This window comes from Pongo abelii, chromosome 15, assembly GCF_028885655.2.
Source record: "Pongo abelii isolate AG06213 chromosome 15, NHGRI_mPonAbe1-v2.0_pri, whole genome shotgun sequence".
NCBI lineage: Eukaryota > Metazoa > Chordata > Mammalia > Primates > Hominidae > Pongo > Pongo abelii.
Genome location: NC_072000.2, coordinates 96,159,634 through 96,182,726, shown reverse-complemented (window position 1 = coordinate 96,182,726; position 23,093 = coordinate 96,159,634). Strand labels below are relative to the sequence as shown.

The 23,093-nt window shown below is 35.8% G+C and overlaps 1 protein-coding gene across 5 annotated transcripts in view; it reads left to right on the top strand.

The window, feature by feature from the left end:
• Positions 1–23,093, top strand: part of TC2N (tandem C2 domains, nuclear) — an 88,123-nt gene that overhangs the window by 57,080 nt on the left and 7,950 nt on the right. For all 5 annotated transcript variants that reach the window (XM_054530418.2, XM_054530417.2, XM_054530416.2 and 2 more), the window contains exons 4-9: positions 8,269–8,436; positions 10,456–10,547; positions 11,765–11,840; positions 12,405–12,505; positions 12,902–13,018; positions 18,256–18,447. In XM_054530418.2, coding sequence (XP_054386393.2) covers positions 8,269–8,436; positions 10,456–10,547; positions 11,765–11,840; positions 12,405–12,505; positions 12,902–13,018; positions 18,256–18,447 — 746 coding nt within the window. The remainder of the gene's footprint in view (positions 1–8,268; positions 8,437–10,455; positions 10,548–11,764; positions 11,841–12,404; positions 12,506–12,901; positions 13,019–18,255; positions 18,448–23,093) is intronic.

Sequence of the window (23,093 nt, the reverse complement as noted above, 5' to 3'; positions counted from 1 at the left end):
TCTTTGTTATAGTTTTCCTCTACTGCAATTTCTTATTTTTACAGTATTGCAAACCTATTTTCTTTTATGTTTTTAAGCTTTAAAATCTTTATCTGCTGATTTCAGCATCTTGATCATCTAGGTTTGGATTCTGTGGATTGTCTTTTTTCTTGAAAATAGATCACATTTTCCTGTTTCTTTGTATATGGAGTAATTTGGAGTTGTATTCTTGATATCAGTATCAAAAATATTGAATGTTATGTTGTGGAGACTCTAGATTCAGTTACATTCCTCTGAAAAGATTCCTTCTTTCTTCCCTTTCTCCCATCCTCCCTTCCTACTTCTCTTCTTTCATCCCTCCCTTCCTCCTTCCCTTTCTCCTTTCCCTCCTGATATGGTTTGGATGTTTGGCCCCGCCAAATTCATGTGATTCCCAATGTTGGAGGTGGGGCCTGGTGGGAGGTGTTTGGATCATGGGGGCAGATCCCTCATGTATGGCTTAGCACCATCCCATTGGTGATAAGTGAGTACTAGCTCTGAGTTCCTGTGAGATCTGGTTGTTTAAAAGAGCCTGGCACCTCCACTGCCCATCTCTTGTTCCTACTGTTGCCGTGTGATGTGCCTGTTCTCTTTTTGCCTTCTGCCATGATTGTAAGCTTCCTGAGTCCCTGATTAGCAGGAGATGCTGGCACCATGATTCCTGTACACACTGCGAAACAGCAAGCGAATGAAACTGCTTTTCTTTATAAATTACCTAGCCTCAGATATTCCTTTATAGTGGCACAAACAGACTAACACACCTTCCTTCCCTTCCTTCCTTTCTTTCTTCCTCCCTCCTACCAGACAAATAAACTGGTTGGACTTAAACTACAAATTTTGTCTTGGGTGGTAGCTCTTGGGTGGTAGTTCAGAGATGAGATAGATATTTGAAAAGGCTTTATTTACAGAATTTGGGAATCTCTCCTTTCCAGGATTCCCACCTTACTTTCCTGCAGCTCTGATTTCCTTGAACTGTACCCTGTGGTTCTTCAGGCTAGAAAGACTGTGAGTTTTCTATTGGAGTTTTATATACCCTGCGTGGTGCCAACTTTGATGTGTACTCAGGCTAAAAGTCATTAAAAACAGATAACTCACTTTGTGCCATTACATTTTTCCCCAGAGTCAACTCCTGTCCAGATCTGTATTACTTTCCTTTACTCTTCATTGCCTTCAGGGTTTTTATTTTCTTGCTTTGTTTTAGTTTTGGTCTAGAGTTTATTGTTACCTTCAAGAGAGTTGGGTCTGGTAGGAGTGATTTTTTAAATTTTAAAATAAAATTTGTTTTTTTGAGACAGAGTCTCACTCTGTTGCCCAGGCTGGAGTGCCATGGCGTGGTTTTGGCTTACTGCAACCTCCACCTCCTGTGTTCAAGCAATTCTCATGCCTCAGCCTCCTGAGTAACTAGGACTACAGGTGCACACCACCACACCCAGCTAATTTTTGTATTTATAGAGATGGGGTTTTGTCATGTTGGCCAGGCTGGTCTCAAACTCCTATTCTCAAGCATTCCACCCACCTTGGGCTCCCAAATTGCTGGGATTACAGACGTGAGCCACCATGCCTGGCCCAATTTTAATTTTTTAGAGAAAAGAAAAGATGAACCTAGTGCCTGACCTATCATCTTACTTTGCGCATATCAATAGTGTTTCTCAAAAATAGTTTTAAAAAGTTCTGGCTTACGGAATACCCAATCAATTGATCTTTCTTTTTTTTTCATACTTGTTAACAACATTGGGATTAAACCACACAGTCTTGTAAGTTGTTTCATCCACATAATATATTGTGAACATTTCATATTTGTTGCTTTTTGATGAATACATAGTATTTCTTCATATGGACATGCTGTAATTTGTTTAATGAATTTTCTATTCTTAAATAATTTTGAGTTTTTACTCTATTATTTTCATAATCAGAAAAAAGGTAAGAAATATCCACCTGGCAATATGTGATAGTTTTTCTTATGTTCTTGACATTGTGCTCACTAGAAAACATTGCTTTTTGAGTTGAATGAGGAAGAAATTGGTTAACTCCTAAATTATAGGTTCACTGAAGAAATGGTAAAACCATCTGATTTTTATATATTAAAGAGAAAATTACTTTTATTAGAGTCAAGAAAGTAAGGTGGTACCGAATTATAGAAGTTAAATATGTGTATGTATGTATGCATATGTGAATGATAGGTTGAGAAAAGAGAAGATTTTGAGTGAATAGGACAGACTGCTATCAATAATGACTAAAATTGTGTTGCAAGCACAGTCATGAGTCATTTAACAATGGGGACATGTTCTGAGAAGTGTTGTTGTTAAGCTATCTTATAATTGCATGGACAATGTAGAGGCACTTACACAAACCTAGATGGTGTAACCTACTAAACACTTAGGCTATATGGATACCATATTTCTCCTAGGCTACAAACCTATACAATATGTTACTATGCTGTATACTATACTGAATACAGTATTCAGTACAGTAAAAATATGGTATAAAAGTTAAAAGATGATACACCTTGTATTAGTCTGTTTTCACGCTGCTGATGAATACATACCTGAGACTGGGTAATTTATGATGAAAAAGAGGTTTAATGGACTCACAGTTCCATGTGGCTGGGAAGGCCTGACAATCATGGCAGAAGGTGAAAGGCATGTCTTAACATGGCAGCAGGTAAGAGACAATGAGAGCCAAGCAAAAGGGGAAACCCCTTATAACACCGTCAGATCTGAGACTTATTCACTACCACAAGAACAGTATGGGAGAAACTGCCCCTATGATTCAATTATCTCCTACCAGGTGTCTCCCACAACGTGTGGGAATTAGGGGAGCTACAATTCAAGATGAGATTTGGGTGGGGACACAGCCAAACCATATCATTCTGCCCCTGGCCCCTCCCAAGTCTCACGTCCTCACATTATGCCTTCCCAACAGTCCCCCAAAGTCTTAACTCATTTCAGCATGAACTCAAAAGTCCACAGTTCAAAGTCTCATCTGAGACAAAGCAAGTCCCTTCCACCTATGAGCCTGCGAAATCAAAAGTTGATTACTTCCTAGATACAATAGGAGTATAGACATTGGATAAATACACCCATTCCAAATGGGAGAAATTGGCTGAAATGAAGGGGTTAAGGGCCCCATGCAAGTCCGCAATCCAGCAGGGCAGTCAAATCTTAAAGCTCCAGAATGATCACCTTTGACTCCATGTCTCGCATCCAGGTCATGCTAATGTAAGAGGTAGGTTACCATGGTCTTGGGCAGCTCCACCCCTGTGGCTTTGCAAGGTACAGCCTCCCTCCCAGCTGCTTTCATGGGCTGGTGTTGAGTGTCTGTGGCTTTTCCAGGTGCACAATGCAAGCTGTTGGTGGATCTACCATTCTGGCGTCTGGAGGATGGTGGCCCTCTTCTCACAGCTCTACTAGGCAGTGTCCCAGTGGGGACTCTATGTGGGGTCTTTAACTCCACATTTCCCTTCTATACTGCCCTAGTGGAGGTTCTCCATGAGGGCTCCACCCTGCAGCAAACGTCTGCCTGAACATCCAGGCATTTCCTTACATCCTCTGAAATCTAGGCGGAGGTTCCCAAACCTCAATTCTTGACTTCTGTGTACCTGCAGTCTCAACCACGTGGAAGCTGCCAAGACTTGGAGCTTCCACTCTCTGAAGCCATGGCCCGAGCTGTACCTTGGCCCCTTTAGCCATTGCTAGAGCAACTGGGACGCAGGGCACCAAGTCCCTAGGCTGCACACAGCAGGGGGGCCTTGGGCCTGGCCCATGAAACCACTTTTTCCTCCTCGGTCTCTGGGCCTGTGATGGGAGGGGTTGCTTCAAAGGTCTCTGACATAGCCTGAAGACATTTTCCTTGTTGTCTTGATGATTAACATTTGGCTACTTGTCACCTATGCAAATTTCTGCAGGTGGCTTGAATTTCTCCTCAGAAAATGTGTTTTTTTTTCCTATTGCATTGACAGTCTGCAAATTTTTCGAACTTTTATGCTCTCTTTTAAAACTGAATGCTTTTAACGGCAGCCAGGTCACCTCTTGAATGCTTTGCTGCTTAGAAATTTCTTCCACCAGATACCCTAAATCGTCTCCCTCAAGTTCAAAGTTTCACAAATCTCTACAGCAGGGGCAAAATGACACCAGTGTCTTTGCTAAAACATAGCAAGAGCCACTTTTACTGCAGTTCCCAACAAGTTCCTCATCTCCATCTGAGACCACCTTGGCCTGGATTTCATTGTCTATGTCATTGTCAGCATTTTGGTCAAAGCCATTCAACAAGTCTCTAGGCAGTTCCTAACTTTCCCACATCTTCCTGTCTTCTTCTGAGCCCTCCAAACTGTTCCAACCTCTGCCTGTTACTCAGTTCCAAAGTTGCTTCCACATTTTTGGGTATCTTTACAGCAGCACCCCATTCCTGGTACCAATTTACTATATTAGTCCATTTTCATGCTGCTGATAAAGACATACCTGAGATTAGGTAATTTATAAACAAAAAGAGGTTTAATGGACTCACAGTTCCACGTGGCTGGGGAGGCCTCACAATCATGGTGGAAGGAGAAAGACACATCTTACATGGTAAAAGGCAAGAGAGAATGAGAGCCAAGCAAAAGGGGAAACCCCTTTAAAAAAACCGTCAGATCTCTTGAGACTTATTCACTACCACAAGTACAGTCTGGGGGAAACTGTCCCCATGATTCAGTTATCTCCCACCAGGTCTCTCCCACAACATATGAGAATTATAGGAGCTACAATTAAAGATGAGATTTGGATGGGGACACAGCCAAGCCATATCACACCTGTATAGGGCATTTACCATGAATGGAGCTTGCAGGGCTGTAAGTTGTTTTGGGTGAGTCAGTGAGTGAGTAGTGAGTGAATGTGAAGACTAGGACATTACTGTATACTACTGTGGATTTTATAAATGCTGTACACTTAGGATATACTAAATTTATTAAATATATTTTTGTTTCTTCAATAATAAATCACCCTTAGCTTACTGTAACTTTTTTACTGTATAAACTTTTTTTTTTTTTTTTTTAAACAGAGTCTCAGTCTGTCACCAAGCTGGAGTGCAGTGGCACGATCCTGGCTCACTGCAACCTCTGCCTCCCAGGTTCAAGCGATTCTCCTGCCTCAGCCTCCCAAGTAGCTGGGACTACAGGCGCAGGCCACCACGCACAGCTAATTTGTATTTTTAGTAGATACTGGATTTCACTATGTTGGCCAGGATGGTCTCGATCTCTTAACCTCGTGATCTGCCCACCTCGCCCTCCCAAAGTGCTGGGATTACAGGTGTAAGCCGCCATGCCTGGCCTAAACTTTTAAATATCTTAAAACTTCTGACTTTTTTGTAATAACACTTGGCTTAAATACAAACACAGTGTGTAGCTATACAAAAATATTTATATCCTTACTCTATAAGCTTTTTTCTATTAAAAACTTTTTTTTTTTTCTTCTTAAACTTTTTTGTTAAAAACTTAGACACAAACATCAACATTAGCCTAGGCCTATACATCTTGATGACAATCATTGCTATGTCACTAGACCATAGGAACTTTTTGGCTTCATTATAATCTTATGGAACCACTGTCATATATGTGGTCCATAGTTGACCACAATGTTGTTATATGGAGAATTACTATAATTTAAACCTTTGAAGAATTTAACTTTATGTCTACATATTATTCCCAACATGATTATTAACCTTGAAAGGAATTTGACCTATATTTTATCTTTTTTAAATTATGAAATATTATACACATAGAAAAATGCACAAAACAGAAACATACAGTTCAGTGATTTATTACAAAGCAGAATACCCATGTAGGTACCACCTAGGTAGACATAGAGTAGTACTAGTAACGCCAAAGCTTCTCTCCATTTTTTTGCCTTTCAGTCACCCTAAAGTGTTCATTGTCACCATTGTTACAATCATGACTCTCTTGCCTTTCTTCTTACCACCTAAGCTCATATCCCTGAATATTGTAGTTTAATTTTTTCTGTTTTCTGAACTTAATATAAAATAGACAATTTATTCAGTCTGTATTCTTTTGTTTATGGTTTTCTCATTCAACATTATGTTTTTTAGATTAATTCAAGTAATTGTCGTAGTTTTAGTTTGTTTTTATATCTGTACAGTAAGTGTATATTATAATTCGTTCTGTATTCTAAATGGCATAGTGTACAGTAGTGTTTCTGTGTAGCATACTGTAAGGAATTTGTATGTGGTAAGTATATACTATATCTATTTTACTGTTGATGGGATTTTGAGTTTTCTAATTTTTTGGCTATTATGGGTAATAATACTTATGAACATTCTTATACCTATCTCTTGGTGCACATATACAAGCATTTCAGTTGTGTATATGTTCAGAATGGCTTGTTGGGTCATAGAATATAAATATCTTCAGCTTTAGTAGAAATTGCCAAACTCTTTTTCCATAGTGATTATATCAATTTACATTTCCACTAGCAGAGTATGATCATTTACATTCCTCTGCTTTCTTGCCAACACGTGCTATTGTCAGTCTTTTTACTTTTAACCATTCTGGTGAGTGTGTAGTGGTATTTCCTTGGGTTTTCAACTTATTTTTTCCTCATGACTAATGAGATTGATTGTCTTCTGAAGAGCCTATCAACGTCTTAAGCCAATTTATATATAGTCTCGTCTGTCTTTTTCTTATTGATGTGTAGGCGTTCCTCATGTATTCTGGATATGAGCCCTTTATGGCCATACCACCCTGAATGCTCCTGATCTCATCTGATCTCAGAAGCTCAGCTGGGTCGGGCCTGGTTACTGCTTGGATGCATATGAGCCCTTTGTCAGTTATACTTGTTGCACATATCTTCTTTCACTCTGTGGGTTACCTTAAATAGTCTTTGACAAATGGGAATTTTAAATTTTAATGTAGTTTAGTTTATTAAAATGTGTCTATGATTAGGCTGGTCGTGGTAGTTCATGCCTGTAATCCCAGCACTTTGGGAGGCTGAGGTGGTGGATCACTTGAACCCAGGAGTTCAAGACCAGCTTGGCCAACATGGTGAAACCCCATCTCTACTAAAAATACAAAAAATTAGCCGGACTGGTGGCGTGTGCCTGTAATCCCAGTTACCTGGGAGGCTGAGGCAGGAGAATAGCTTCAACTCAGAAGGTAGAGGTTTCAGTGAGCCGAGATCATGCCACTGCATTCCAGCCTGGGCAACAGAGTGAGAATCAACTTCAAAAATAATAAATAAATAAATAAATAAATAAATAAAATTTTATATATATATATGTGTATGTACGTGTGTGTGTGTGTATATATATATGTATGTATATGATTAATGCTCTTTATGTTCCATATAAGAAGTGCTTCCCTGTCCTAAGGTCATGAAAACTTTCTTATCAGTTAACCTGAATATAGAAGCTTTATTGGTTTGCCTGTAATATTTAATTTAGATCTACAATCCCCATGGAACTAATTTTTTGTGAATATGTTTAGTTGAATGCAGGCTTATTTTTTCCCTGTTGATATCCAGTTGTCTTATCACCTTTTAGTGAAAAGATCATTCTTTCTTGTGCAGTGCCACCTTAATTATAAAGTAAGTGTTCATGAAATGGGTACTATTTCTAGGCCTTCTTTTCTTTGCTATTGATCTCTTTTTCTATCACTTAACCAATATTATATTCCTAATTCCCAATAGAGCGAATCTTTCAGTCTTGTTTTTCTTCTTAAAGATTAAGTTTTTGGTTATTCTTGGTCTTTAGTGTTTCCATATAAATATTTTTTATTTTTATTTTTGCTATTTGATTTCAAACTTAATTGCATTGTAGTAAGAAAACGTACTTTGTATGATTTCAATCCTTCCAAATATGAGAGTTTCTTGGTGTATCTCAGCATGTGGTCAATTTTAATAAATGTTCTACGTCTTCTTGAAAAGGATATATCTCCCCACCAAATCTTGTAATTTAAAAGATGTTCTATATATAAGTAGAAAAATAAGAGGAAACTCAGATCACACAATACAGAATTGTCTGTGGGACAAAGAAAAATGCCAGAAATATACCAGACTGTCTTAAGTGCAGGCTTAATGGCTGATCCTTGGCATAATACTTCACACAGAACTCCCTAAATATGTGCTGATATTTTCAGCTATCAAAGACATGTGATTTAGTATTACTTGAGACAAAATATTTTTTCTTTTATCCTGGGTGTACCAGCTGTTGGCTAATAACTCCAAGAAAAGGATGTTATAAACTTTTAGAAACATTTGCTTTCAGGATCTGCCAGAGCATCTTTTGGAGATCGAAAGGTAGAACTTTCCAGTTCATCCCAGCACGGACCTAGCTATGATGTGTATAACCCATTCTATATGTATCAGCACGTTTCACCTGATTTGAGTCGACGCTTTCCTCCCTGTTCAGAAGTGACGAGACTGTATGGATCGGGTATGAAAATTTTTTGTGCTTTTCCTCTTTGTGTTTCTCTTTAAGAAATTTAGAAATCAAATCTAATATATGGGAATAAATGATCCTTACTATTAAAAGCAATTTAAAAATAAGAAAACAAGCTTCATAAATGTGATAAACATTATGACATCTCTGTAGTATTATATCTAATATAAAAATTGAAAGATTAATGAGTTATATCTGTTGGTAGTTCTAAATTCCATTTTATTTCCCTTTTTTGGAAGAAGCTTTGGTTCAAGAGATCTTTTATACAACATGGAGACTATAGTTAATTATGATATATTCTTGAAAAGTGCTAAGAGAGTGGATATTAGGTGTTGTCAAAACACTTTTTGTTATCATTCAAAAGTGATAACTGTGAGGTAATACATTTGTAAATTAGCTAGATTTAATCATTCTGCAATGTATATATACTTTAAAACATTATGTTGTTCATGATAAATACATACAAAAGAAGAGAAAGAAGTTAGCTGCATACCAGGTACAAGGGAAAAAACATAAAGAAGAAAGAAGTTTTGTTTTCAGATTATTTTGTCTTTTTGTTGTTGTTTTGAGACAGAGTCTTACTTTGTTGCCCAGGCTGGAGTGCAGTGGTGCAATCTCAGCTCACTGCAGCATCAACCTCCCAGGCTCAAGTGATTCTCACACCTCAGCTCCCCATCACCCCTGCCCCACCGCAGAAGCTGGGGCTACAGACGCGTGCCACCACACCTGACTAATTTTTTTGTATTTTTTGTAGAGATGGGGTTTTGCCATGTTGCCCAGGTTGGGCTCGAACTCCTGGGCTGAAGCAATCCTCCTGCCTTGGCCTCCCAAATTGCTGGGATTACAGGCATGAGCCACTACACCAGCCCAGATTATTTTGTATGCATTTCACTTGTCACTTGTATATTCATAAACTCTCCAACAGCTATTTGTACATAGATATGTTGTACTAAATACAGTAATATTTTTTCATTTTTTTCTGTATTCAGTGAAAATGATGAATTTAGAAACTCATGGTGTGATGGGAAGTATAAACAAAGAAACTGCTTAAGTGATTATAGAGCTTTTGTAGTTTCATATTTGAGACTGTGAATTATAGTCTACCATGTTCGTCTGTGATTCACAAAATTCTGTTTTTCAGGATATATATATATACACATATATATGTATGTGTATATATATGTGTATGTGTATATGTGTATACATATGTGTATGTGTATACACATGTGTATACATAAGTGTATGTGTATACATATGTGTATGTGTATACATATGTGTATACATATGTGTATATATGTATGCATGTGTATATGTGTATATATGTATGCATGTGTATATGTGTATACATATATGTGTATATGTATGCATGTGTATATGTGTATACATATATGTGTATATATGTATGCATGTGTACATATGTATACATATGTGTGTGTGTATATATATAATCTCTCTCAACCAGTGAATTTAGGGTGAGGTACTGAAAATAAAGAAGAAATACTTATTTAAGGGCCTGCCTTGCGTTCACTACTGTGCTAGAATATACAATTGGCATACAAAGTTCCTTTCTTCACAGATCTTACAGTGTAGGAGGGAAACTAAAAATATAGACTAGAAATATAGGAGCACATGGGATTGAGTATTGATTTTTAAAAGTAATACATGCTTATTAATAATAAATAGTTGCATTACACTTAATACAGAGTATTTACTCTTAGATTATATTTATTGGATCAAGAATGGGGAATGTAAAGAAAAAAGTAATTTTCCCTGTTTGATAATTGATGTGGATGCGAAAATGTGTTGTTTGATTTATGTTGATTTCTGTTTCAAACAAAAATAAAATGAAAAAAATTTTTTTAAGTTTAAAAAATTTTTATTAGAAGGCTTTATCTCTTCTGTAGATTTGCACAAAATATTCATGATGTATTGCTACAGAGATTTAGTTCATGGTAGTTAAGTAGAATTCCAGTGTTTCTTAAAAATATATACTTTTCTCATATCCCTTTGTAGTTTGTGATTTAAGGACCAACAAACTTCCGGGTTCCCCTGGGCTAAGCAAATCTATGTTTGATCTTACAAACTCATCTCAGCGATTCATCCAGGTGAATTATCTACATAAATTTAATTATATGTGATAATTTCCTTTCAAATGAAAAATTCAGAAATGTATGAATTACATTAGGAATATGTTGTATATTTTTTGTAGATGTATCTGTTCTGATATCTGAGAATAAATAATTGATATTTCCCATGTATATTATTTTAGAAAGCTGTTATTTGATTGCTAAAAGGCAGTAGTTTTTCTTTTTTCAATAAGTTTTGTATCTCAGTTGGTATGCTCTCAGGGAACCTTGAAACACTTGGTATTTAAAATGGTGTAATTAAAAGTGCTCATTAATTTAGCTTTTCTTACTGAATATAGCCAGCTAGTTTTAAAAATTATATTTCTTTTGAGATGTAGGACTTTATTCACTAATATTAACACTGCATCCTCCTGGTTTTGAAAAGGAATTGAGAATTATTTTGATGTTTTAAAAAATGTTTCTTTTTTATTACAAGTAAACTGTAATTATTTAAAATTAGGAAATAGAGGTAAGCAAAGTAGAAAGACAAATTCCTGCATTTCCTATAACTCAGAGTAAGTGCAATGTGAAAATATTGTTATATGTACTCATGGTCTTGTTTCCATGTAAATATATGTACATATATTTTATAAAATGGAAATATATTCTAGATAATCCTTAATCCTCAACCGAGTTAACTTTTTATAGATTTGATTTTTTATAGTAGCAGTTGTTTAACATGCATCAGAATTGTTTGGAGAGTTTGTTAAAACACAGGATGACAGGCTTCATCCTCAGAGTTCTTAATTCAGTAGCTCTGCAGTAGGGCCTGAGTTTGTATTCCTACCAAGTTCCAAATGATACTGTTGCTGCAGGTCCAGATTGACTATGCTTTGATAATTGCTGCTTTACAAGTTTTTCCATTAGCAGGCTATTTCTAAATAAATTCTCATTTTCATTAATACTCTCAGGTATGAAACTTAAGCAGTAATATCTTTCTCCTTATTACGAAACCAAACCAAAAACAGCAAAGGCTTTCCAGTATTTCATCTTGTAAGATATTTAAGATATTCCTAACAAATGCCAAAAGCTTTTTTTTTTTTTTTTTTTTTAACTACCTGTAAGTGGGAAATTCTGACCTGTAACACTGTCAAAATAGCATGCAGTTTGTTACTAGGATGGATATTGAGGCATATGTATCAGAATCCTTAAGGTTTCATATGCAATTTCTGACTAAAGAACAATTTTATTTATAGAGACATGATTCATTGTCCAGTGTACCCAGTAGTTCTTCTTCAAGGAAAAATTCTCACGGGAGTAACAGAAGCCTGGGTAAGGAATAAAGTATCCTACTTTTATACTCTTAAGATAATTATTTCTACTCAATAGTAACTTGAAAGTGTATATAAGGTGAAAAACTCTAGATGATTATATCTACTATGTTGATATAATAAATTAAGTCTAAATAAAACTATGTTGGTAGTGTTATCAGCATATGGATACTCAGATCACATGGTCCATTTCTCAGTGTTCAGGTACAAGTGTGGCTTTTTAAAAAGTGAAGCAGTTGAATATCTTTTGTTTGTATTAAAGTGTACTAGTGAAGGAGCCTCCAGAAGAATACAGTATTAAGGCCATATAAATGTTATTTGTTTAAATCCCTCACTGCAATTGGGTTAAGTTTTTAAAACCATGAGACCTTTTTATAGTATATATCTTCCCTCTAGTGCTTCAATAAATACATTAAAGTGTGATTTTTGTCTTCTTAGATTGTGAACTTTAAAAAATAATTGTAGCATTTTAAAATTGTGCTCTTAAAACTGGATTGTATCAAAGCTTAATTGGGTTAGAAGGATTGCATGGCATTTGAAACATCTTTGTCCTTTTATAATTCAGATACAATTACTCTATCAGGAGATGAAAGGGACTTTGGGAGACTGAATGTGAAATTGTTTTATAATTCTTCAGTAGAACAGATCTGGATCACAGTTTTACAGGTAAATTAGTATAGTTAATACCAGCTTTTATTACAAAATTGAATATTTAGATGTTGTAAACATTGACTGTTGCCCTTTTCTGGGGAATGGGCCAATGCCACCTTTGACATTTGGAATTCTTTAGTATTTTTACAGAAAATAGTATTCAGTAAAGCATCTAAGAAAAAAATCTGTAGTATGATGGAAGTATGTGTGTTTTTAAGCTCAAGAGGGAAATTGACATAACATCTAGAATATTATATGTCAAAATTTGCTTAATGTGGATGCAACATGAGGTCTCAGTAGACAAGTTTATTTTTATAGTTTTTATCTAAAGCCAGTACCTCAAGAAATACATCAAATGTTTATATTGTTGGATCCTTTGTAAAATTCAAACTGTATTTTTAATTTTTTTAGTGCAGAGATTTAAGTTGGCCCTCTAGTTATGGAGACACTCCTACTGTTTCTGTAAAAGGAATACTTACATTGCCCAAACCAGTGCATTTCAAATCTTCATCCAAGGAAGGTTCCAACGTAAGTGGCTGTTTGTGTTTGAATTTCTTTTCTGTTTTTTTTTTTTTTTATTTGTCACTTTTACCCATGTAAACAAATCAGAATAAGAAAGTCTTTTATCTTAGGGAAACTACAACTATGTATTGTTGCTTTTTCAAGGCAACTTTGAGTCTGAAAAATATTTGATATTTCATTGTCTAGTATTAAGATGCATTTAAAAAGAATATCTTATTCACTAGAATATATAGAAGATGAACAATATCTAAGAAACGTGTTTACTTTTCTTGTGTGAAAGGAAATAAATCTTGGCTTCTCTTTCCCCCAACCCACTTTGGCTTTGAAAAATAAATTCATGATTGCAATGAATTTCTTTTAAATATTTCCAATTAGTATAACAGAAGGACTTATGATCCTGAGTTTGGTTTTATAGATCCTAGATTTCACATTAATTTAAATACATGTTCATTTCTGTCATTCGTTATAGGTTAAAAGATTATTGTTTTTCTATGCAAATGAAAAGATACCTTCTAAAAGACATCATTTTAAAAAATATTCAAATGACTAATAAACATATAAAAAGTTTCTTCTCACTATTAATCATAGAAATACAAATTTAAATTGCATGTATTGCTTTCTGTTTCTTTCTTCTTCTTTCTTTCTTTCCTTTCTTCTTAGAATTAGGAAAAATTTTACAGGTATTCTAGAACATACAACTTCTTAGAAATTATCTTGACACTACATGTCAAAACCTTAAAATACTTATACTTTTAAACAGTAATTCTACTTTGAAACTGGAAATTATTTCTGTGGAAAGAATCTAAAATACAAACAAAAATATATAAAATATTCTTGGAAGTTTTGTTTGAAGAAAAATTGAAAAAACTTCAAATGTGTCATACAGAGGAATGGTTGAAAAACCTAATGGTGTACCTATGTGTATTAGTTTCCTAGGGCTACCATAACACAGTACTGTACCACAAACTGGGTGACTTACAGCAACAGAATTTTCTCTCTTGCAGCTTCGGAGAAAGTCCAAAATTAAAATGTCAGCAGTGTTGATTCCTTCTCTGAGGGAGAATCTGTTCCATGCCTCTCTTCCAGCTACTGTGATGGCCAGCAATCCTTGACATTCCCTGGCTTGTAGATCACTCCCGTCTCTGCTTCTGTCTTCACCTGGCATTATACCTGTGTTCTGTGTATTCACATGGCCATCTTCTTAAAAGGATACCAGTCATTAGGGGTCCACCCTACCTCAGTATTACCTCTTCTTAACTTCACTGATCACATCTACAGTGACCCTGTTTCCAAATGAGTTCACATTCTGAGATGCTGGGGCTCAGGACTTCAACATATCTTTTTTAGGGGGGTGTAATTCATCCCATAACACCATGTGATAGAAAACTAGGTAAACTAGGTAACTATGAAAACTAATGTTTAGGAAGAGTTTTTATGGAGCTGGAAAAACATTTTTAATAAATGAAAAAGGCAATGATCAAAATTGGGGTGTGTGTGTATGTGTATATATGTATGAATGTATATATATGTATGTATGTGTATATGTATATATGTATATATATATTAGGATCTCACTTTATGAAAATATGTATCATTGAAAGTCTAGCTGGAAATAAACCTTAACTCATTATAACCTTGACAGTCATAGATGAATACTTTCTGAATTAAACAATTTTACTTTTTGATTTTCAAATAAAGCTAATTTAACTTAGGAAAAGTTAGGAAAAATGTTCCCATATTAAAACTTGTATGGAATCTTTCATTTTACAATTTTATTATTATATATAAAGTTGTTTGGGAGATTCCTATTTGGCAAAATATGGAAAGTGTGAAGTGAAGCATCACACTTGCTTAATTTGTAAGCTCATTAAACATTTTGTGTGTAATATATAATTGGTGTGATTCTGTGACTTAAGACTCTAAAAGAAAAAGATAGCTCAGTAGTTGTGAGACCCTCAGAAAGACAATTCTGGCTGTACAGACAGACATAAGCTATTACAACAAGAGTAACAATTTGGGCACAGTATAGGCATACTTCGGAGATACTGTAGGTTCAGTTCCAGACCGCCACACTAAAATGAACATTGCAATAAAGCAGGTCACATGAGTTTTTTGGTTTCCCAGTGCATACAAAAGTTATCTTTATACTGTAGTCCATTAAGTGTGCAATAGCATTATGTCTAAAAAAAGTAATTTACATACTTTAATTTAAAATACTTTATTTCTAAAAAATGTTAGTGATCATCTGAGTCTTCAGCAAGTTGTAATTTTTTTGCTGGTGGAAGGTTTTGCCTTGATGTTGATGGTTGCTGAATGATCAGGGTGGTGGTTAGTGAAGGTTGAAGTGGCTGTGGCAGTTTCTTAAAATAAGACAACAGTGAAGTTGGCCACATCTATTGACTCTTCCTTTCACAAAAAAAGTTCCCTGTAGTATGTGATGCTGTTTGATAGCATTTTATCCACAGTAGAACTTCTTTCAAAATTGGATTCCATTCTCTCAAACCCTGCTATTGCTTTTCAGCTAAGTTTATGTAATATTCTGAATCCTCTGAATTCATTTCAACAACATTCACGGCATCTTCACCAGGAGTAGATTCCATCTCCAGAAACTACTTTCTTTGCTCATGTGTGAGAAGCAACTCCTTATCTGTTCATATTGTATCATGAGATGGCAGCCATTCAATTGCATCTTCAGGATCCACTTCTAATTCTAGTTCTCTTGCTGTTTCCACCACATCTGCAATTACTTCCTCTGCTGAAATCTTGAATCCCTCAATGTCAGCCATGAGGATTAGAATAAACTTCTTCCAGATTCCTGCTAATGTCCTTTTTTTGACCTCTTTTCATGCGTCATGAATTTTCTTAATGGCATCTAAAATCCTGAATCCTTTCTAAAAAGTTTTCAATTGCTTTTGCCCAGGTCCATCAGAGGAATCACTGTCTATGGCAGCGATAGCCTTACAAAATTTATTTTTTAAGTAATAACACTTGAAAGTTGAAATTACTCCCTGATCCATGGGATACAGAATGGATGTGTTTGCAGACATGAAAATAACATTCATCTCTGTATACATCTCTGTCAGGGCTCTTGGGTGATGAAGTGCATTGTCAATGAGAAATAATGTTTTGAAAGGAATCTGTTTTTTGAGCAGTAGATCTCAATAGTAGACTTAAAATATTTAATAAACCATGCTGTAAACAGATATGCTGTTATCCAGGCTTTGTTGTTCCATTTATAGAGCACAGGCATAGTTAATTTAGTATAATACTTAAGGGCCCTAGGATTTTCAAAACGGTAAGTGAGTGTTGGCTTCAACTCAAAGTGACTGATTGCATTAGCCCCTAACAAGAGAGTCAGCCTAGTTCTTTGAAGCCTTGAAGTCAGGCATTGACTTCTCCTCTGTAACTGTGAAAGTCCTAGATGGCATCTTCTTCCAACAGAAGGCTCTTTTGTCTACATTGAAAATCTGTTGTTGAATGTAGCCACATTCTTAGCTAGATCTTCTGGATAACTTGCTGCAACTTCTACATTAGCACTTGCTGCTTCACCTTGCACTTTTATGTTTTGGAGACTGTTTCTTTCCTTAAACCTCATGAACCAACCTCTACTAGCTTTTAGTTTTTCTTCTTCAGCTTCTTCACCTCTCTCAGGCTTCATAGAATTGAAGAGAGTTTAGGACCTTGCTCTGGATTAGGTTTTGGCTTAAGGGAATGTTGTGGCTGATTTGATTTTCTCTCCAGACAAATAAAACTCTCTCCACATCAGCAATAAGGCTGTTTCACTTTCTTATTTGTATGTTCACTGGAGTAGCATGTTTAATTTTCTTCAATAATTTTTCCTTTGCATTCACAACTTGACTAAGTGGTGTAAAAGGCCTAGCTTTTGGTCTATCTCGGCTTCCAACATAGCTTCCTCACTAAGCTTAGTCATTTCTAGCTTTTGATTTAAAGTCAGAGATACACGTTTGTTCCTTTCCCTTGAACACTTAGAGGGCATTTTAGGGTTATTAATTGGCCTAATTTCAATATTGTTGTGTCTTAGGAAACAGGGAGGCCTGAGGAGAGGGGGAGAGATGGAACAGCTGGTTGCAGGAGCCATCAGAACACACACATTTATCAATTAAGTTGCCCATCTTATATAGGTGTGGTTCGTGGCACTCCAAAACAATTACAATAGTAATATCAAAGATTACTGATCACAGGTCACCATAACAGATATAATAATAATGAAAAAGTTTGAACTATTATGAGAATTACCAAAATGTGACAGAGACATGAAGTGAGCACATGCTGTTGGAAAAACGACACCGATAGACTTACTCAACACAGTGTTGCCACGAACCTTCAATTTGTAAAAAATGTAATGTCTATGAAGCACATTAAAGCAAAGTACAGTAAAATAAGGTATGCCTGTATTCAAAATATTTATGCTAGTTGCCCAGATATCTTGCCTTTTCAAAAGGAATAAAAGCTCCTTTCTAAATGGATGCATTAAAGATGGAAAGAAGGAAGCATATAGCAAAGAACAGTCTAGTGTCAAGAACATGTTAGCCCATAGTAAGCCAAGGATTTAAAAATATTGAAAGTACGAGCATTTAAAAATGTTCTGACGCTAGAAAACACTGACTTGCTGACTGAGATGGGTGCTTAGGAGAGAAGGTATAATTTTAAACTCATATTTTCCTTTTTCTTCTCTATCAAGGAGTTAGATTTTCAGATCGGAAAGGGTGGAATAAATGTCACCAAAAGAGAAATTGAAGCCTGAGATAGATGGGAAGATTCTTTAGACAAAAAATAACTCCTTTAAAGAAACAATTCAAGTCTCTTTATGTGAACAAGTTAGATACTGTGAACAAGAGAGTGCTTGCATATGAGATTCTTGCACCACTCTCCTAAACTGTTGAAGGATGGTATTGATGACAGGAAAGATGCCAGAACCAAAGATGGAAAAACAATTAAGTTTGAAAAAGGGAAAAAGCTGTATTGTGGTTAGCATGGTGTTGATATGACCTGAATTCCTAAATAATTTAAAGGATGATTTGTGAAATTAAGAAAGGTAGACTCCAGGATAAACTCTAGAAAAACAAGTCATTGCCATTCTTATTTTCATTCACATTAAAAAGATGTTTTGTTGTAAAAAGAATTAAATATAGCTTTCCTAAATATAAAATAAAATATTATTTTGTATTGGCATATAAGCCTTTTATTTATATATTTTGTTTTCTTGTTTTTTTTTTTTTAAGGCTATAGAATTTATGGAAACGTTTGTATTTGCTATTAAACTTCAAAGTCTACAAACTGTAAGGCTTGTATTTAAGATTCAAACCCAGACTCCCAGGAAGAAAACCATTGGAGAATGCTCACTGTCACTCAGAACCCTTAGCACACAGGAAATGGATTACTCTTTGGATATAACACCACCTTCAAAAATTTCTGTAAGCGATAATAGTATGTTAAGAGTATTTCATACTTTTAGAATTATTTGGTGGATGGGTTTTTGTTTGTTAGAGGATAACCTGAATAGAATATTAGAGGATCTGGAAGGCTCTCGAGTAGCAATAATATTATTTTCGAATATTTTAGAAATTATTGATAAAATGTTAACAGAACTGTTTGCTTTCTCCATTGGAAAATAACCTCAGGGTTACCTTCTCCTAGCACATTTCTTTTTTTTTTTTTTTTTTTTTGAGACCAAGTCTCGCTCTGTCGCCCAGGCTGGAGTGCACTGGTGCGATCTCGGCTCACTGCAAGTTCCGCCTCCTGGGTTCACACCATTCTCCCGCTTCAGCCTCCCGAGTAGCTGGGACTACAGGCGCCCACCACCATGCCTGACTAATTTTTTTTGTATTTTTAGTAGAGATAGGGTTTCACTGTGTTAGCCAGGATGGTCTCGATCTCCTGACCTCGTGATCTGCCTGCCTCGGCCTCCCAAAGTGGTGGGATTACAGGCGTGAGCCACCGTGCCTGGCCTCTCCTAGCGCATTTCTTACTAATGTTTTATACTTCAGGGGAAATAACTCTGAAGTATGAATAACCTTTTTTTTTTTAAGTTTTTTTAGGTAGCTGATAACTTAGGAAAAACAAGAAAGAATCATAAATTCCACACTCAATCAGAGATTGCCCTGAAATAGATTAGGAAAGTTGTTTTAACCATGAGTGAGCTATACAGCAGCTCATAAATTGATTAGAAGTTTTTACAGCTGATTTTTTTTTTCTGTAAAAAGCTTTATTACCTAATGGTGCTGATTGGGACCTGCTATTTGCTTCTCTCAGCCAACTGAACACTGTTTTTAAATTGTTTAGGAATTTCTAATTAAATTGTATAGATTGAATGTTAGGATAATATTTATAAAAATCAGTCTTAAGCTTTTGTAAGGTCAAACCTATATGCGGTTTTAAATTTGTATGGGATTTATATTTTACCTGTTTCCAAAAATATTTAAGGTGACTGGAAGTGCTTCTTAACTCTGGGTATACATTAGAATCATCTGGGAGCTTTAAAAAAATGCCCATACATACACTAAAAAAAAATTAGAATTTTGGGGGATATGGGGCAGAAACATGTCCCTCCCTTCCCCTCCCCTCCCCTCCCTTCCCTTCCCTTCCCTAAGAAAGCTCTGTAGCCCAGCATGGGGTGTGGTACGCAATCACAGCTCACTGCCTCCTCCATCTCCCAGCCCAAGCAATCCTCCCACCTCAGCCTCCTGAGTAGCTAGGACTACAGGCACACCACCATGCCCAGCTAATTTTTTAAATTTTTAGTAGAGATGAGGGGTCTTGCTATATTGCCCTTTCTGGTATCAAACTCCTGAGTTCAAACAATCCTCCTGCCTCGGCCTCCCAAATTTGCTGGGATTGCAGGCAGGAGCCACTGCGCCCAGCCTTGCCTATTATTCTTTACCTCAAACCCCAGTGTGCTGTTCTGTAACTATGACAGGAGTTTGTCACTGGCATTTTTGACACTAGCTTAGTAGGTAGTAATCTGCAGCCATAGTTAACAGAAGGCACAAATACACTATTCAAACAGATAATTCATATATTAAAACTTTAAAAACAGAGTATATAAGAAGAGAACTCAGGGGTTTTCTGGGGAATTGTGACATTATTATCTGCGTTGGAAAATATGAATGAATAATTATGGCTAAATTTCTACTAAATCATATTTCATGTATCAGAGATTTTATAAATATTTGCGTATTTTCTGAATGCCAGGTGCTAGGGTTATAGATTGATACCCTGAAAGAAGAGTGTTTGGGCTATGCTGGACCAGTGAGTTTATGTTAATAAGTGTGAATGTTTCATATTATTGGCTAAAGCAATAATAGTATGCTTTGTTTTAATGTGTTGAAGAGGAAAATAAATATTCTAATTGTGACGTTTAAAGAGCCGTACTTTCCCATCCTCACTGACAACTGTTTCACCATGAACAGCACAACTTTCGGGTTTTTACTCAATAAAGAGTTCTTGACCTTGACAAATAGTAATGTAAATAATTACTTCAGATCTCAAATTTCGGTATTGAATAATGTAGAAGAAATACGTTTTCCTGAAGAAATAGCTGGCATTTACAGAGATTTATCTTACGGCTGCCTCAATGCTACGTGATCTAATGATCACACCAAAATTATCACCGTGGTGTTCTTTATCCCTTTTGTGGAGATCAGGGGAACACTTGCCTGAGGTCATACAGCCAGTAGTTGGGGAGTCAGGATTTGAATGGAGGCAGTCTGATTCCAAAGCCAGCTCTTTTAACTCTACCATGTTTTGCCCCCCTAAGAAGATATTCTCGAGCATCACCAGATCGTGATGTTCTCTAATGATGCTCAGCATTTCATTTCAACCCTTCCAGGAAGCCTAACAATGTTTTCTTTTCTGAATAAAAGGATACATTATTCAGGAGCAGTTTTGTGCTTATTAAATGCAGTCAATACATAACTGCTAATTGGAATTTTAATTTTTTGGTTACTATAAGATTTAAATAGTTTAAATCTTTGAATAGTTTTTCATGATCTGAATTAATGTCCTGGAACATGAGTTGAATTTGTGAAATAACCTTGGCAAGTAGGAAATGGTAAGCCTATTGCCAAATGCTGCTCTGTTTTTTTTTGGTTTTTTGTTTTTTGTTTTTTGTTTTTTTGAGATGGAGTCTCTCTCTGTCGCCCAGGCTGGAGTGCAGTGGTGCAATCTTGGCTCACTGCAAGCTCTGCCTCCTGGGTTCACTCCATTCTCCTGCCTCAGCCTCCTAAGTAGCTGGGACTACAGGTACTCGCCACCATGCCTGGCTAATTTTTTCTGCTTTTTTTTTTTTTTTTTTTTTTTTAGTAGAGACGGGGTTTCACCGTGTTAGCCAGGGTGGTCTCGATCCCCTGACCTCGTGATCCGCCCGCCTCGGCCTCCCAAAGTGCTGGAATTACATGCGTGAGCCACCGCTCCTGGCCAGTAGTTTAAATCTTTGAATAGTTTTTCATGATCTGAATTAGTGTCCTGGAATATGAATTGAATTTGTGAAATAACCTTGGCAAGTGGGAAATGGTAAGCCTATTGCCAAGTGCTGCTCTATTTTATGAGAGTGAACTCTACAATTGTGTAACAATACGAGAAGTTTTGCCACCTTTACGTGTTTTTGTAAGTGTTATTACATTGTGGGTACAAAACCGTAATAAAAAATAATAAAAAAATCTAACCATGATTTCCCTTGTGTTTTATAAACAGTGTGACTCTATCTTTTAAAATATATTTTTTAAATGCCAAGGACAGCAATTTTTTTTCAATCAGCAAAGGTTGTTTTTTTTATGGCTACCAAATTAGTTCATGTGAAAAGTTGTTAGTTCATTCTCATTCTGATTACAGTCAAAAGCAATAAATTAACTTATTTATTAGAAGTCAGCATTTGTTGCCAAATAACAAGTTTTATCATCAATTTAGACCTTTTCAAGGGGAAATTAAATTCCAACAGTTGAGTTTGTACTTGTTAAGCAATGCACTTTTCCTTTTCTATCTCTTCATTTCTTATGGCATGACTGGTTTGAAATACAGAATCATATTTTAAGAAAACACCAAGCTTCTGTCAATGTTATGTATATGGAGAGGTTGGGGTTTTTTTGGTTGTTTTTTTGTTGTTGTTGTTGTTTTCCCAATGAGCTATGAGCCAGTTATTGGGGGAATACTGAGCAATATCAAATATAGATGTCTTCAAGTGTCATTTAGTTGTTCTGTAACTTTATTGGAATCAGTACTAACAAAGGCTTTTGTGTCTGTCTATGCTGAACCCTAGTATGATCTGTGAACATTATGTTCCTACTTTATTCCTATTCTTACTCTTTTCAACATGTAAACAATAGTGTTTTTGTGTTTGGACAACCATTCTCCCTTTTATTTTTCAGTCCAAGGACCTTGGAATCCACCTAAGTAGTCTGGCTTGTGTTGTATTTCACAGGCAAATTACCAACTTTCTTCTGCTGTTGGTCAGCAGTACTGAAGAACACATTTTAATTTTTCCTCTTCTCTAAGTCTCCTTCATTTTGCTGTTTGCCTCAGGTTTTCTTTGACCTTTTCCTTATTATTTACTGCCTCATCACTTTGACTAGCTTCCTTCTTGCCAGCTTTCTTTAGCTTGCTTCCATTCAGCATAGTAATTCAACTCTTAATCCACAGATCTGTTTATTGCTGTCTTCTGGTTGTGGTAGCACCTACTCTGATCTCCATAATTAGAAAAAAAATGATGATTTTCATATGTAACTTTTTAATCATATTTCATGTGTTCTCTAAAAATAATTTGACTACATTTAGTTCTTTTGAAAGTATATTCCCTTTGTGTTAATTTCACTGGCATTTTCTCCAGTGATACTGCTTATTAATTTAATTTGCTTTTAATTTGAATTGGCTCTAGGTGTCACAGATTTTGAAGTTTCAGTACGTAGATATAACCTGTATTTTCAGAATCCATGCAAATGAGTACTTTAAAGAATTCATGATATTTATCTTCATAACTTTCTCTTGTAACTTATAGTTTTGAATATCATTAGAAAGGAATACTTTCAAAATTTCTAACCTTAGCTTTTTATCTTTTAATTTTTGAATT